Source organism: Gymnoscopelus microlampas (assembly GCF_963454915.1).
Source record: "Gymnoscopelus microlampas genome assembly, chromosome: 17".
NCBI lineage: Eukaryota > Metazoa > Chordata > Actinopteri > Myctophiformes > Myctophidae > Gymnoscopelus > Gymnoscopelus microlampas.
In genome coordinates, this window is record NC_139954.1 from 7,405,144 (window position 1) to 7,419,691 (window position 14,548).

The 14,548-nt window shown below is 50.6% G+C and overlaps 1 protein-coding gene across 7 annotated transcripts in view; it reads left to right on the forward strand.

Annotated features, from left to right (window-relative positions):
* The window catches only part of LOC311065027 (titin-like), a 223,490-nt gene that overhangs the window by 156,089 nt on the left and 52,853 nt on the right, over nt 1–14,548 (forward strand). For all 7 annotated transcript variants that reach the window (XM_084085185.1, XM_084085189.1, XM_084085191.1 and 4 more), the window contains 26 exons: nt 145–332; nt 527–638; nt 896–1,034; nt 1,215–1,378; nt 1,587–1,895; nt 2,021–2,302; nt 2,510–2,809; nt 3,094–3,387; nt 3,521–4,840; nt 4,976–5,663; nt 5,778–6,106; nt 6,224–6,582; nt 6,746–7,010; nt 7,262–7,588; nt 7,726–8,010; nt 8,249–8,548; nt 8,738–9,055; nt 9,186–9,461; nt 9,583–9,882; nt 9,999–10,301; nt 10,605–10,904; nt 11,114–11,401; nt 11,903–12,205; nt 12,571–12,873; nt 13,482–13,796; nt 14,199–14,486. In XM_084085185.1, coding sequence (XP_083941311.1) covers nt 145–332; nt 527–638; nt 896–1,034; nt 1,215–1,378; nt 1,587–1,895; nt 2,021–2,302; nt 2,510–2,809; nt 3,094–3,387; nt 3,521–4,840; nt 4,976–5,663; nt 5,778–6,106; nt 6,224–6,582; nt 6,746–7,010; nt 7,262–7,588; nt 7,726–8,010; nt 8,249–8,548; nt 8,738–9,055; nt 9,186–9,461; nt 9,583–9,882; nt 9,999–10,301; nt 10,605–10,904; nt 11,114–11,401; nt 11,903–12,205; nt 12,571–12,873; nt 13,482–13,796; nt 14,199–14,486 — 8,655 coding nt within the window. The remainder of the gene's footprint in view (nt 1–144; nt 333–526; nt 639–895; nt 1,035–1,214; nt 1,379–1,586; nt 1,896–2,020; nt 2,303–2,509; nt 2,810–3,093; nt 3,388–3,520; nt 4,841–4,975; nt 5,664–5,777; nt 6,107–6,223; nt 6,583–6,745; nt 7,011–7,261; nt 7,589–7,725; nt 8,011–8,248; nt 8,549–8,737; nt 9,056–9,185; nt 9,462–9,582; nt 9,883–9,998; nt 10,302–10,604; nt 10,905–11,113; nt 11,402–11,902; nt 12,206–12,570; nt 12,874–13,481; nt 13,797–14,198; nt 14,487–14,548) is intronic.

Here is a 14,548-nt window from a genome sequence, read left to right on the forward strand (position 1 = left end):
AAAGAGTATTCTTATATTATTATCCTGTTAATCTAGGACGCTGATGATGATGAGTTTGTCACTTTAGGTCTCACCACTCCTAGTGTAGTGTAGGAGTGATTGATGAATCCAGTGTCTTAACATATAAACTCCCTGTATGTGCAGACCGGCCGCAGCCTCCCGAGGGTCCCGTGGTGTTTGACGAGGTGTACACCAACAGCATGGTGATCTCCTGGCAGCCTCCATTGGACGATGGCGGCTGTGCCATCTCCAACTACATCATCGAGAAGAGAGACACCAACAGAGACCTCTGGATGCCTGTCATCTCCTCCTGCACCAGGACCTCATGCAGGGTATGCACACTAACTTTAGGAATCTGAGCTTGTCTTATACTCCATACTGTCTTATCTCAGGCTAGGACGTTCTAAATACTAAATGGAGGAGCAGCTTTCATGTCTGTAATCTAGCAACCCAAAATCAAATGAGACTTGAACCCTTGAGGACAAGGATGCTAGAGTACTAAAGGTGGTTTGTGATTGGTCCTCAGGTTCCCAAGTTGATCGAGGGTCGTGATTACATCATCAGAATCATGGCTCAGAACATCTACGGCATCAGTGACCCACTGCTGTCTGCTGAGTGCAAGGCCAGAGACATCTTCAGTAAGTACAGTAACCACACCCTAGACTACTACACCCTACTACACTACCTAGTACACCCAACTTAAGAGCCGACAACTATAAATGAACCCTAACCGGTTCATCAGTGTGGACGCTCACATAATTATCATTATAGTTATAGTATACTCATGGGGTGAACGAATGGCCCTTCATACAGGAGCATAAACAATGTAGAGTACAGTGAATGTGTGTGTGCATTTCTCCATGTGTAACCGTTTGTGTGTGTGTTGCTCTGACAGAGGTACCAGATGCTCCTAAACAGCCCATAGTGAAGGAGGTTTATCACAACACAGCTCTGGTCAACTGGGAGCCCCCCGCTGACGGAGGAAAACCCATCACTAGATACATCGTAGAGAGGAAAGAGACCATGGCTACCAGGTACGCGCACACGCACACATATATACACACTCTCACACACACACACACACACACACACACACACACACACACACACACACACACACACACACACACACACACACACACACGCACACTGATCAACTGTGCTTCTGAACCATGACAATCATCTAATGAACCCTCCTCCACCCTTGCCACCAGGTGGGTTGCCTGCAGCACCGAGCGCATCTTCCCCAAGGTGGATTACTGGGTGACCGACCTGCTGCAAGGTTGCGAGTACGAGTTCCGAGTGTGTGCGGAGAACGTGGTGGGCGTGGGAGACCCCAGCCCGCCATCCAAACCCGTGTTCGCTAAGGACCCCATCGGTAAGTGTGATGTTGCTGCTGCTGAACAACTTGAAATCGCATCTGTATAATATGTATTATAGATTTTATGAGACATGTTATTGTAATGTACACAGAATAGATACATTACATTTATATCCATGGACCTTTATGTATACAGTCATACATACAATATGATATCACATGAAAGTTGAGCTAAGTGTTTTATTTTGTCCTCCCCTGTCTCTAGTGAAACCGAGCCCTCCAGTGAAGCCTACGGCCGTCGACAGGAGCAAGGAGTCTGTCACTCTGTCCTGGGATCCTCCACTGGACACAGGCAGAGGAAAGATCATCGGCTACCTGCTGGAGTTCATGAAAGCAGGAGATGAGGAATGGGCGAAGGTCAACCAGACCCCAGACTCATGTCAGGACACCAAGTTTAAGGTCATCAACCTGGAGGAGGGCTCTCTGTACCGCTTCAGAGTGACGGCCGTCAACTCCGCCGGAGAGTCTGACCCCGCAAGCGTCAGTGAGCCTGTCAGAGCTCTTGACAGATCGGGTACGGTTCACATCATATATCCCTGGCATCACTATTATGGGCATTATAGGCAAAGATTTTCAGAAGCTGTATATTATAAAAGTATAACAAAAATCTTTTTGGACCCCCTCCCCGCCCCACTACAGAGCCTCCAGAGTTGATCCTGGACGCTGCCATGACCAGAGAGGTGAAGGCCATGGCCGGAACCCACATTGTCCTGATGGCAGAGGTCAAGGGCGCTCCCTGGCCCACCGTCACCTGGAAGAAGAACGACGGCGACATTCCCACCAGGGCCGACATCGAGACCAAGGAACCGAACACCAAGCTGGAGATGAGGTTCTGCAACCGCGACGACTGCGGAGACTACACCCTGACCGTGGAGAACCCGGCCGGTTCTAAGACCGCCACCTGCACCGTGCTGGTTCTGGGTAAGAAGATAATAATCCCAGTGGTTTCTAAACCTTTTTTTTTTTGCTTGGTTTACAACAGCTAAGATCATGGTAGAACCCCGGCCTCCTCGTGTGGCTTTATTGCTTTTCTAAAACAAATATGGCATTTTTACAACAGGCCAATGAGAATCAATCTGTTTTAGAATGGCTGATTAAACACGACTATGTCTTCGATGTGTCCTCCAGACAAACCAGGTGCCATCCAGCACCTCCGCGTGTCTGACGTGAGGTGCGATTCCGGCTACCTGTCCTGGAAGGACCCCGAGGACAACGGAGGCTCCCGCATCACCAACTTCGTGGTGGAGAAGAAGGAGGCTTCGGCCACGCAGTGGGTTCCAGTCTGCTCCTCCTCCAAGAAGCGCAGCTACATGCTCAAGTACCTCATCGAGGGCTCCTCCTACATGTTCCGCGTCGCCGCTGAGAACATGTACGGCAGGAGTGAATTCACGGAGACGCCCAAGGCCGTCAAGTTCATGAACCCTCTCTGTGAGTCAGACATTATGATTGGTTATATTATGATTGTTTATGATCATTTATTACCATTACTGTATTGTTTCTAATTGATAGTTCCTCCTTGAGCAAGCTTATCATAGTTTTAAATGTATTATTAGTTGTAGTAGTTTGTTTTTGTTTGACTTTTTTTTGTAGTTTGCCTAGTTTTAGTTTTTATTTCAATTCTAGTTTTCATTATTGTGTTTAGTTTCAGTTAGATAACAATAATAACCTCGTTCTCAAGTGTAACCTGACTGACTGATCTGTTTTGTCTGCAGTCCCCCCCGGCCCTCCCAAAGACCTCCACCATGTGGATGTTGACAAGACGGAGGTGTGGTTGGAGTGGAACTGGCCCGACCGTAACGGAGGCAGTGACATCACAGGCTTCCTGGTGGAGTACCAGGAGGAAGGGGAGAGGGAGTGGGACGAGTGGAAGGTGGTCAGCATCCCCGAGAGTCACATAACCGACCTGGAGGAGGGAAAGACCTACCGCTTCAGGGTGCGGGCCGAGAACGCCATCGGCCTGAGCCGACCCGACACCACCGTGCCCGTGCTCTGCCAGGAGAAACTGGGTATGTATGGTTTGAATGGATTTTGCGAATGGAAAACAGAAATACTCAAGTACTGTAGAAGAAAAGTACCTCAAAATGATGCAACTAAGTATAGTCGACTAAAGGTACTCTGTGTGTCTCTGTGTGTCTTCAGTGGCTCCCATCCTGGAGGTGGACCTCAAGTTTACAGAGGGCTTCATCGCCAAGGCTGGCACCACCATCAGGATGCCCGCCATCATGAGGGGCATCCCCGTGCCCACCGCCAAGTGGACCATCGACAACGAAGAGATCGTCAGTGAGGACAACTTCAAGATCGACACGGACAACTTCTCCACCATCCTCAGCATCAACGAGTGCACCAGGAACCACTCCGGCAGCTACATTCTCACCGTGGCCAACGCAGCCGGAACCAAGACCGCCGCGCTCAACGTGACGGTCCTGGACGTTCCGGCCGCTCCCATCGGACCCGTCAACATCCTGGAGGTGACCCCCGAGGCCATGGTCATCGAGTGGCGCGCTCCCAGGGAGGACGGCGGCAGCCCCGTCACCAGCTACATCGTGGAGAAGAAAGAGTCCAACAAGGAGACCTGGGGAGGCGTGAGCTCCGGCAGCCTGGAGACCCAGCTCAAGATCTCCCGCCTGCAGAAGGGAGTGGAGTACGTGGTCAGAATCCGCGCCGTGAACAAAATGGGCGCCAGTGCGCCACTGGAGAGCAAGCCCACCGTGGCTCAGCACACCTTCGAGGCCCCCGCCCACCCTGGCAAGCCCCACACATCGGACATCGCAGAGGATGCCGTGACCGTGGGCTGGACCATGCCTCTGTCTGACGGCGGAGCCCGGATCCAGGGATACCTCGTTGAGCGCAAACACAAGGGAGGCAAGTGGATCCGTGTCAACAAGACCCCCTGCAAGGACCTGAAGTACAGGGTGCTAGGCCTCTTCGAGGGCAACGAGTACGAGTTCAGAGTGTTCGCTGAGAACATCGCCGGATTCAGCGGCCCCTCGCCCTCCTCTGACCCCTGCAAACCCTGCAGACCCATCACAATCCCCGGACCTCCCGTCAACCCCAAGGTCAAAGACTACAGCAGTACAACGGCGGACCTGGTGTGGGTCAAACCAAGCAAAGACGGAGGCAGCCCCATCCTGGGCTACACCGTGGAGATGAAGACAGCTGATTCCGAGGAATGGAAGAACCCCAAAACGGACGATGACTTAATCAAACAGTGTGTCTACACCGTCAAGGGTCTGGAGCGGGGAACAGAGTACAGGTTCCGCGTCCGTGCCACCAACATGATCGGAGACGGCGAGACCATAGAGATCCCAGACTCCATCATTGCGAATGACATCATGATTCCTCCTGAGATAGAGATGGCCGCCACCTGCCGCGAGCGCGTCACTGTGCGCGTCGGACACAACATCAACATCATCGGTTTCATCAAGGCCAGACCTGATGCTGAAATCCTCTGGAAAAGAGGTAACCTCTCCTCCTCCTTTTAAAATGTTATTTATTGTTTTATTCTACCTTTAATGTGAATTTGTTGATGTAGCATTAGTTTTATACCTTTATTTGTGTAGCACATTAATAACACTCATCATTATTATTTTTTAGGAGAGACAGTCTTTGAGAACAGCAAGAGGATCACCTTGATCCAGAACTTCCCCGTGGTCCAGATGAAGATCAAGGAGGCCACCAGAGAAGACCACGGCATGTATTGCCTGAAGGCCTCCAACGAGAGCGGAGAGGCCTCCGTCATGATCACCGTCAACGTCCTGGACAGGCCGGCCCACTGCCAGAACCTCATGATCACCTACGCCACCAAAGACTCCTGCATGATCAACTGGGAGGCGCCCAAAGACAACGGAGGCTCAGAGATCACCCACTACATCGTGGAGTGCCGCGAGCCCAGCTTGAGCCTGTGGTCCATGATCTCCTCCGAGTGCACCAACAGCAAGATCAAGGCAAAGCTGATGGAGGGAAAAGAGTACTTGTTCCGCGTCTGCGCCACCAACAAGATGGGTCCCGGCCCCTGCACCGAGACCAAGACAGTCCTGCTGGCCATCGACCCGCTGCAGAAGCCAGGAGAGCCCGAGAAGTTCCGGGTGACCGACGTCGGAAACCACCACGTCCACCTGAAGTGGAGGAAGCCCGACTATGACGGCGGCAGCCCCCATATCTACTACAACCTGGAATGTAAGGCCAAAGACGCAGAGGAGTGGGAGGTACTCACCGCTGATTCAATCTCCGAGACCTACTTCCTGGCTGACAAGCTCAAAGAGAACCAGACTTACACCTTCAGGTCCGTTGTCTTCACAGTCATTCATCAAGAATATGTGGTAATATATATATATAGTAACCGCTCCTAAGTGTGGATCTTTAACATTCTTTAACATCATCTATTGTATGTCTCCAGGGTCCAGACATCCAGTGAGGGTGGCGAGAGTGCCTGGGTGAAGATTGCTGACGTTTTGGTCAAGGAGGAGATCATTAAGCCCGTCATCGACATAAAGCTGGCCGGCACGGTCACAGTCAAGGCCGGAGACTCTGTGAGGATCGAAGCGGGCATCAAAGGAAAGCCACAGCCAGAGGTCAAATGGGTGAAGGACAAGTGCACCGACATCAACCCCAGAATGAGCTTCGATAACGGAGAGGACTACTCCAAGTTCCTCCTGACCAAGTCCAAGCGCACAGACACCGGAAAATACACAGTGACCGCTACCAACTCGGCCGGTACCTTCTCAGGTATGGATGCGTTATATTGACATCTTAGCTGATATCCTAATACCGATTAATTGCATGGTCAAATCGATCGATATACAATGACCGATTAATCGTGCAATCGTTCCTATTCTTTCTCAGCGTTCGCCAACGTCAACGTACTGGACGTTCCCGGCCCCGTCAGAAACCTGAGGGTCACAGGCATCGGAGCGGACAAGTGCCGCGTGGTGTGGGACCCACCAGAGGACGAGGGCGGCTGCGAGGTGGACAGCTACATCGTGGAGAAGAGTGAGACCAGGAGGATGGTGTGGTCCACCTACTCGGCCAGCGTGGTGACGCCGTACTGCAACGTGACGCGCCTGGTGGAGTACAACGAGTACATCTTCAGGGTGCGCGCCGAGAACAAGATGGGAACGGGCCCCGCGCTCGAGACCAAGCCTGCCACTATCAAGACCCGGTTCGGCAAACCCGGACCCCCTGAGGCCCCTGAGGTCACCAAGGTATGGACACACACACACACACACACACTCACACCAACAATGGTGGTGGAAAGTAGCTGAGTATATTAACTCAAGTGCTGCACTTAAGTACAACTTTGAGGTACTTTTACTTTACTTGAGTATGTACATTTTTCCAATACTTTATTCTTCTACTTCACTACAGGTGAGTAAGGAGGAGATGGTCGTAGTGTGGGCTCCTCCAGAGAACGATGGAGGCAAGTCCATCACCGGCTACATACTGGAGAGGAAGGAGAAGCGCGCGGTGCGCTGGGTTCCATGCTCCAAGAGCCCCATCTCTGAGAGACGCATGAAGCTGTCCAACCTCATCCCCAACCACGAGTACCAGTTCAGAGTGAAGGCCGAGAACGAGGTGGGCCTGGGAGAGCCCAGCAAGGCCTGCCGACCCGTCGCAGCCAAAGATGCAATTGGTGAGACCACAGCTTAGAGCCAGACAGATGTATCGGCCATTATTTCACTTTTTTGTCGACGTTATTATCGGCAATTATGCAGCCTGTGTGTTGCTTTCAACCTGGCGTCACTATTTTGGGCATGTCATTAAAGTTTGAAACGTTAACAAAAGCAAAACAAAAAAAAAGGATTGTAGTTCTAAACAACAATACAATATAGTGTGTTCTCCTGCGCTGCCTCTCTTCATCTATTCGCCCACTACCTCCCACAGAACCCCCCGGCCCGCCATCCTTCCTGAAGGTTGGCGACAGCACCAAGACCTCCATCACCTTGGTGTGGTCTAAGCCCGTGTACGACGGCGGCGCCCCCATCATCAACTACAGCCTGGACCTGAGGCTGCACGCCGAGGCCGACCCCGAGAAGCCCAGCGAGGGCTGGAAGAGGATCGACACGCACGGCCCACTGGTCCTCACCGAGTTCACCATCCCACAGCTGGACGAGAAGACAGAGTACGAGTTCAAGGTGTCCGCGCAGAACCAGGTGGGCTGGGGACGGCACGCCTACCTGAAGGACCCCGCCACGCCCCAAGAGATCATCGGTAAGACATTGAAACACAGAAAACATTTTGTCATGTTCAATAAACAGAATTTACCAACATAATTCATTATGTTCCATGTTAATAACATTACTGTAAGATTAGATAACTGACCCCCATCATGTTTCCCACGACAACAGAGGCTCCGGAGATCGACCTGGACGCCAGCTTGAGGAAGGGCCTGTCCGTCAGGGCCGGCTGTCCAATCAGGCTGTTTGCCGTCGTCAGAGGAAGACCCGCCCCCAAGGTGGAGTGGAAGCGCATGGGCGTGGACAACGTGGTGCGCAAGGGACACATCGACCAGGTGGACACCATGTCCTTCCTGGTCATCCCCGAGAGCACCAGAGAGGACTCTGGGAGATACTGCCTGACCCTGTCCAACTCGGCGGGAGAGAAGGCTGTTTACGTCCGCGTCAAAGTCCTGGGTGAGTGAGCCTGTTGAATCTCGCCCCTGACTACCCCACATTACAATAATAATAAAAACACATACACTAAAACTAATAAAAACTATAACAAAGCCTTTCCCAAAACATTTAAAATTGGCTAAACTTGCACAACCAAAATCTAATTGAAATGAATAGTCAAAAATGAATAAATAAAAAAAAAAACGAATGAAAAACTCAAAAAGTAATTTTTAATAACCTTGGTGTATTGTCTACCCAGACACCCCTGGGCCTGTCGGAGGCCTGGACGCCACAGACATCACCAAGACGTCTGCTCAGCTGGCCTGGTTGCCCCCCGAGAACGACGGAGGAAGCCCCATCACCAACTACATGGTGGAGAAACGCGAAGTGGACAGGAAGACCTGGTCCAGTTGCACAGAGGAGCTGAAGAAAACCAGCTTCAAGATCACCACCATGACCCCCGGCGTGGACTACTACTTCCGCGTCATGGCGTGCAACAAGTACGGAATCGGTCTGGCCCAGGACACCCCCAGGTCCATCCAGGCTGTGGACCCCATCAGTAAGTAGCACAAGAAGTTTTTTGTTATTTGTTGTTATGCAAATGTAATGATTTTCAAATTCAATAACAGTCTAAAAAAATGTGACCAGTTTCTAGTCTTAAAAAACTGACATCTACCCGATGACATGTTATTTTCAAGTTTGATTCAATTTCCTCAAAACACTTTTGCGCGTCTCCGCTTTTCAACAGGCGAGCCCGATCCTCCTAAGAAGATGGAGGTTCTGGAGGTGACCAAGAACAGCGCCACCCTGGGCTGGCTCAAACCCCTGAGGGACGGAGGAGCCAAGATCAACGGCTACGTGGTGGACTACACGGAGGCGGGAGCCACCCCCGAGGAGGTGGAGAAGGAGAAGTGGACCCCCTACGCTGTGGTCAAGGACCTCACCGTCGTGGTGGTGGGACTCAAAGAGGGGGCCAAGTACAAGTTCAGAGTGGCCGCCAGGAACTCTGTGGGCGTCGGCATGGCCAGAGAGGCCGAGGGCGTCTTCGAGGTCAAGGAGCAGCTCAGTGAGTTTACTGACCGACCGCTGAAATGACGGCGATTACAATTCATCCATCAAAAACCATAGTCCACATATTAAAAGTGTCATTCTAAATGACTATTTGTGTTTAAACTGTGTTTTGTGTCGCCCCTCAGTGCCTTGCAAGATCATCATGCCAGAAGTGGTGACAGTGAGGGCCGGCGGTAAGTTGAAGGTGGAGGCCATCGTGGCCGGTAAGCCCGCTCCCTTCTGCAAGTTTAAGCGGGGCGGCGAGGACGTGCTGACGTCAGACCGTCTGTCCGTGGTGAAGACTCTGACCACCGCCACTCTGAAGATAAAGAACGTCACCAGAGCGGACAGCGGATACTACAGCTTGGCTATTGAGAACAGCACCAACAAGGTCAACCAGATCCTCAAAGTCATCGTCATGGGTCAGTGTCACTGTGAAAAACACAACAAAACACAACACGACACAATACGATATGACACGCTTTTACTTGCCTACACTGATCAAACAAATAATCAACCTTCTCTTGTGTGTCTCCTCTCCAGACATCCCTGGTCCTCCCGGTGGTCCTCTGGAGGTGACGGAGCTGGACACGGACGCCTGCACCCTGCTGTGGAACTACCCAGAGGAGGACGGAGGAAGCCACATCACCAGCTACGTGGTGGAGAAGTGCGACGTCAGCCAGGGAGACTGGCTCATCATCTCCACGGCCTGCACCAAGCCCATGTGCAGGGTGACCAAGCTCAACCCCGGCAAGGAATACACCTTCAGGGTGAAGGCTGAGAACCGCTTCGGTGTCGGAGGGCCCATCTACTCTGAGAGGACCATCGCCAGATATCCATTTGGTGAGTTTTCACTGATTATTTATTACCAGTGGTGGAAGATGTACTGAAAACGTTGCTCCGTTAAAAGGCCTGTATTGAGTAATAAGTAAGTAATAAGTACAATTTTTGCCCCCCAGACCCTCCGAGCGAACCCATGAACTTCCAGATCAACAGGATCAACAAGGAGTTCGTCATCCTGTCGTGGGAGAAGCCCAGCAGCGACGGAGGCAGCCCCATCACCACCTTCGTGGTGGAGAAGAAGGAGCGCAACAGTCTGCTGTGGACCAGGGCCAACGAGAACGTGCTGAAGGCCACCCAGTACACCTGCTACGGGCTGCTGGAGGGCCTGGAGTACACCTTCAGGGTGTCTGCCGTGAACCTGGCCGGACAGGGGAAACCCTGCAAACAGACCGACTGGATCACCGCTAGGACTGCTGTCGGTATGTCTGCGCGCGCGCGCGTGTGTGTGTGTGCGTGTGTGCCTGTCACGATTATGACTTTTTTGGTGACGATCAACTGGTCCAACGAATAATTGTAATTAATCACAATGAATTGATCTAATTGTGTTTTGGGGACATGAATATTAGAATGTATAATATAAAAATAAATATATTTCTGTTTGTCTTTGAGGCTTTGTAAACCAAAACTGCACGTCACAATAATTGAGACAGGTCTATCTGAGTGTGTCGACCATTGTTTCCTGTTCGGACAAGTGTGAGTCACCGTCGTCTCCTTTTCCGCAGACCCACCGGGTAAACCCGAGGTGATGGACGTCACCAAGAGCACCGTCTCGTTGATCTGGAGCAAGCCCGGCCACGACGGAGGCAGCAAGCTGATTGGCTACTATGTGGAGCACTGCAAGCTGCCCGGGGAGAACTGGGTTCGCTGCAACGCCAACTGCATGAACATCCAATCCGAGAGCTACGTGGTGACGGGCCTGGAGGAGGGAGTGCAGTACCAGTTCAGAGTCATCGCCAAGACCGCCATCAACATCAGCGTGGCCTCCGAATTGTCCGACGTCATTCCTGTCATCGCCGAGCACGGTAATTAACACTCGATGCTACCAGGGGCGCAATCGAACTAATTGATTTAATCTATTATACGAAATATAAAGTAGCTAAACATTTTCATAATCAACGCAAAGTAAAAGTATCTAAAACTTTTACCCAAGTACAGTACGTAAATGTATTTAGTAACTTTCTTCCAATGACTTACTGACTAACCAACCAACCTTGTGTGTTGCGCCTTGCAGTGCCTCCCAGGGTGGAGCTCGGAGTGGACATGAAGAACCTGATCATCGTGAAGGCAGGAGAGAACGTATTCCTGGACGCAGAGGTGTTCGGTAAGCCTCTGCCCAAGGTCACCTGGAAGAGGGACGGAGAGCCTCTGGCCAAGCGTGAAGGCATGAAGCAGGTGGTGAAGAAGCACGTGCACGTGCTGGAGCTGTACGCCCTCACCAGGAAGGAGTCCGGAGACTACACCATCACAGCCGAGAACGTGAGCGGCGTCAAGTATGCCACGGTCAAGCTCAAGGTGCTAGGTAAGAAGAACCGGCCGTGTGGGCTCTTTGTTGAGACATTCGTTAGTGGTTTTCACACATGCGCTGTCACCTGGAAGTTATCCATGTGTGAACGCAAAATAACGTCTGACTCAGTAGGATGTGACATACAATGAACAGGCTTTACGCTGCCGTGCTCCCTTGAGTTAAGTCAATGTGATGTCTGATTCAACCTAAATGCCTCAACTTGTCTGAATGGTCCATAGATAATGTAGTCCCTTGTTCATTTACTACTATTGTAATGCAAACAAGATACAACCTGACGGTTTCCGTGCACTCGTCTGTACCGAGACCATTGTTATTCATCTAGTTCACTTTTTCTACATGTGTGAAAGGCCAACACCGGACATAATGTTCCGATCTGATTCCCTGGACGTTTTCCAGAGTTCATATGAGAAAAAAGGCTATATTGTTTTCCGGATCAGCTAACCTCTCTGTCTGTCTGTCTCTCTCTCTCTCTCTCTTTCTCGCCGTCTCCTCCAGATAAACCCGGTCCTCCGGCCTCAATCAGGGTCTTCAAAATCTATGCGGACAAGGTGAAGCTGCGCTGGGAACCTCCCAAAGCTGACGGCGGTTCAGAGATCACCAACTACATCGTGGACAAGAGGGAGACCAGCAGAGCCAACTTTGCGCAGGTCACGGCCAGCATCAGCGGTCACCTCACCGACACCGCGGTGGACAAACTCATCGAGGGACACGAGTACCAGTTCCGTGTCGCCGCTGAGAACCAGTGGGGAGTGGGAGACGCCATCATGACAGATCCTGTCATGGTCAAGAATCCATTCGGTACGAGGACAAATATTTTATCATTTGTACTGTATATTCATAATATATTGTGGAGAGAGTGCCCGTTCATCGGTCTCAATTTGATAGTGTTCCAGTTCCAATTTAGTCTGCTCATTTATTTATTTCATCACTTCCAGTTTCACTTGTTTATCCTGCATCCTTTAGGAGATCTAACGATGAAAATGTATTTTCTGTTTATTAAATATCTGAACAAATATTCTATAGCAATGATTACTATCAGAATATAGAGCTATTTAACACTTATTTGAACCCCCCAAAAATACTACCTACCTCCCCTTTTCAACACATTTTCTGCACTTTCATCTAAAACTCTCGTCTGTGTGTGTGTGTGTCCGTCCGTCCAGATGTCCCCGGTCCCTGTGACTGTCCGGTCATCACCAACATCACCTGTAACTCCATGACGGTGAGCTGGAAGGCCCCGGCCAACGACGGCAGGGCCGTCATCCTGGGCTACATGGTGGAGAGACGGGACGCCACGGAGCTGACCTGGGCCAAGGTCAACCGCAAGCCGGTCATCGACCGCAGCATCAAGGCCACGCAGCTGAGCGAGGGCTCGGACTACGAGTTCAGAGTGATCGCCCTCAACAAGGCCGGCCTGGGCAAACCCAGCGACTCCTCCATGGCCGCCACCGCTGTCGACCCTGTCTGTGAGTATAATGTGATATTGTCTATAAGCTGACAACAACGCGTCGCATCATGTGACACGTTGCTTGTAGGTCTGCTATTTCTGAATGGACAGTATAAAATAGGGCTTAATTGTCCGTTTACAAGTAAAAGTCCGGAACTCAAAATGTACTTGAGTAAAAGTACAAAAGTATTGGCATAAGAATGTACTTAAAGTACCAAAAGTAAAAGTACTCATTATGCAGAATGTCCCATTTCGAGTTACAAATGTATAAAAATCTTTTGAAAATAGCAGATCTACAAGCTCACAATGCGTCGCATCGCGACGCATTGTGAGCTTGTAGATCGGCTATTTTCGAATGGCTGAAATGTACATAGGGCTGAAGTGGTTAATGTATGTTTTGTAATAATAATCTAAATCTACGGAGTAACTTGTAACTAAAGTTTTTAAATAACTGTAGTGGAGTAAAAAGTACATTTGACTCTGAGATATAGTGGAGTAGAGGTAGAAAGCATTGATAAACGGACACACTCTAGTCTAAGTGAAAGTACCAACATTGTTCTTGAGTACAGGAAATGTACTTAGTTACTTCCAACCACTGAATTCTCCTCTCTCGTCCTCCCCCACCAGATCCCCCTGGCCCCCCCGCCTTCCCCAAGGTGGTTGACTCCACCAGGAGCTCCATCCTGCTGAGCTGGACTAAACCAGCGTACGACGGGGGGTGCGACATCATGGGCTACCTGGTGGAGAGCAAGCGGGTGGAGGAAGGCGTGGAGACGGACTGGATGAACTGCAACGTGGCCATCAAGCTGCAGGCCACCAAGTTCCTGGCGACGGGCCTGATGGACGACAAGGTGTACCAGTTCAGGGTCTCCGCCGTCAACAAGATCGGCTACGGAGAGCCCAGCGAAGTGCCCGGAGACCACACGCCCAAAGACATCCTCAGTACGCACCCATTCATGTTTCTATGATTTTTTTGTTATCAATTGTTTTTATTTATCATATCAGCAATATATCAGCAATACAATTATGCCAGTACACATAGATGCATCATGAATGAAAAAAAACGAAACAAAAACAAGATACAAATACATACACAACTTAAAAACAACACAAAGGTTAAAAAAAAAGAAAATAATCATTCATCTCTATGTTAACCGTTTGACATGGATGTGTAAAAATTATTGATAATTCATACGACCATTCCCTGATTTATCTATACATGAATTGGAATACATATTTGTATAATAAAAATCTCTCTCCCTCTCTCTCCTTATTTCTCTCTCCCCCTCGCCCTCTCTCTGTCTTTCTCTCTTTCGCTCTCTTCCCTTTCTCTCCATCCTCCAGTCGCCCCTGAGGCGGAGTTGGACGCAGACCTGCGTAAGATCCTGGTGCTCAGGGCGGGCGTCACCATGAGGCTGTACGTGCCGCTGATCGGCCGGCCCGCGCCCAAGGTGACGTGGACCAAGGTGGACGGCGACCTCAAAGAGAGGCAGGGCGTCCTGATCAAGACGTCCGACTGGGACACGCTGCTCATGGTGGACGACATGACCCGATACGACGCCGGGAAGTACATGCTGAACCTGGAGAACAGCAGCGGGTCCAAGAGCTACCTCATCATCGTCAAAGTCCTCGGTAAGCTTCACCCCAAGTCATTCGATCAATTAGTCGATCAATAAATCAATTAAGCAATGAAT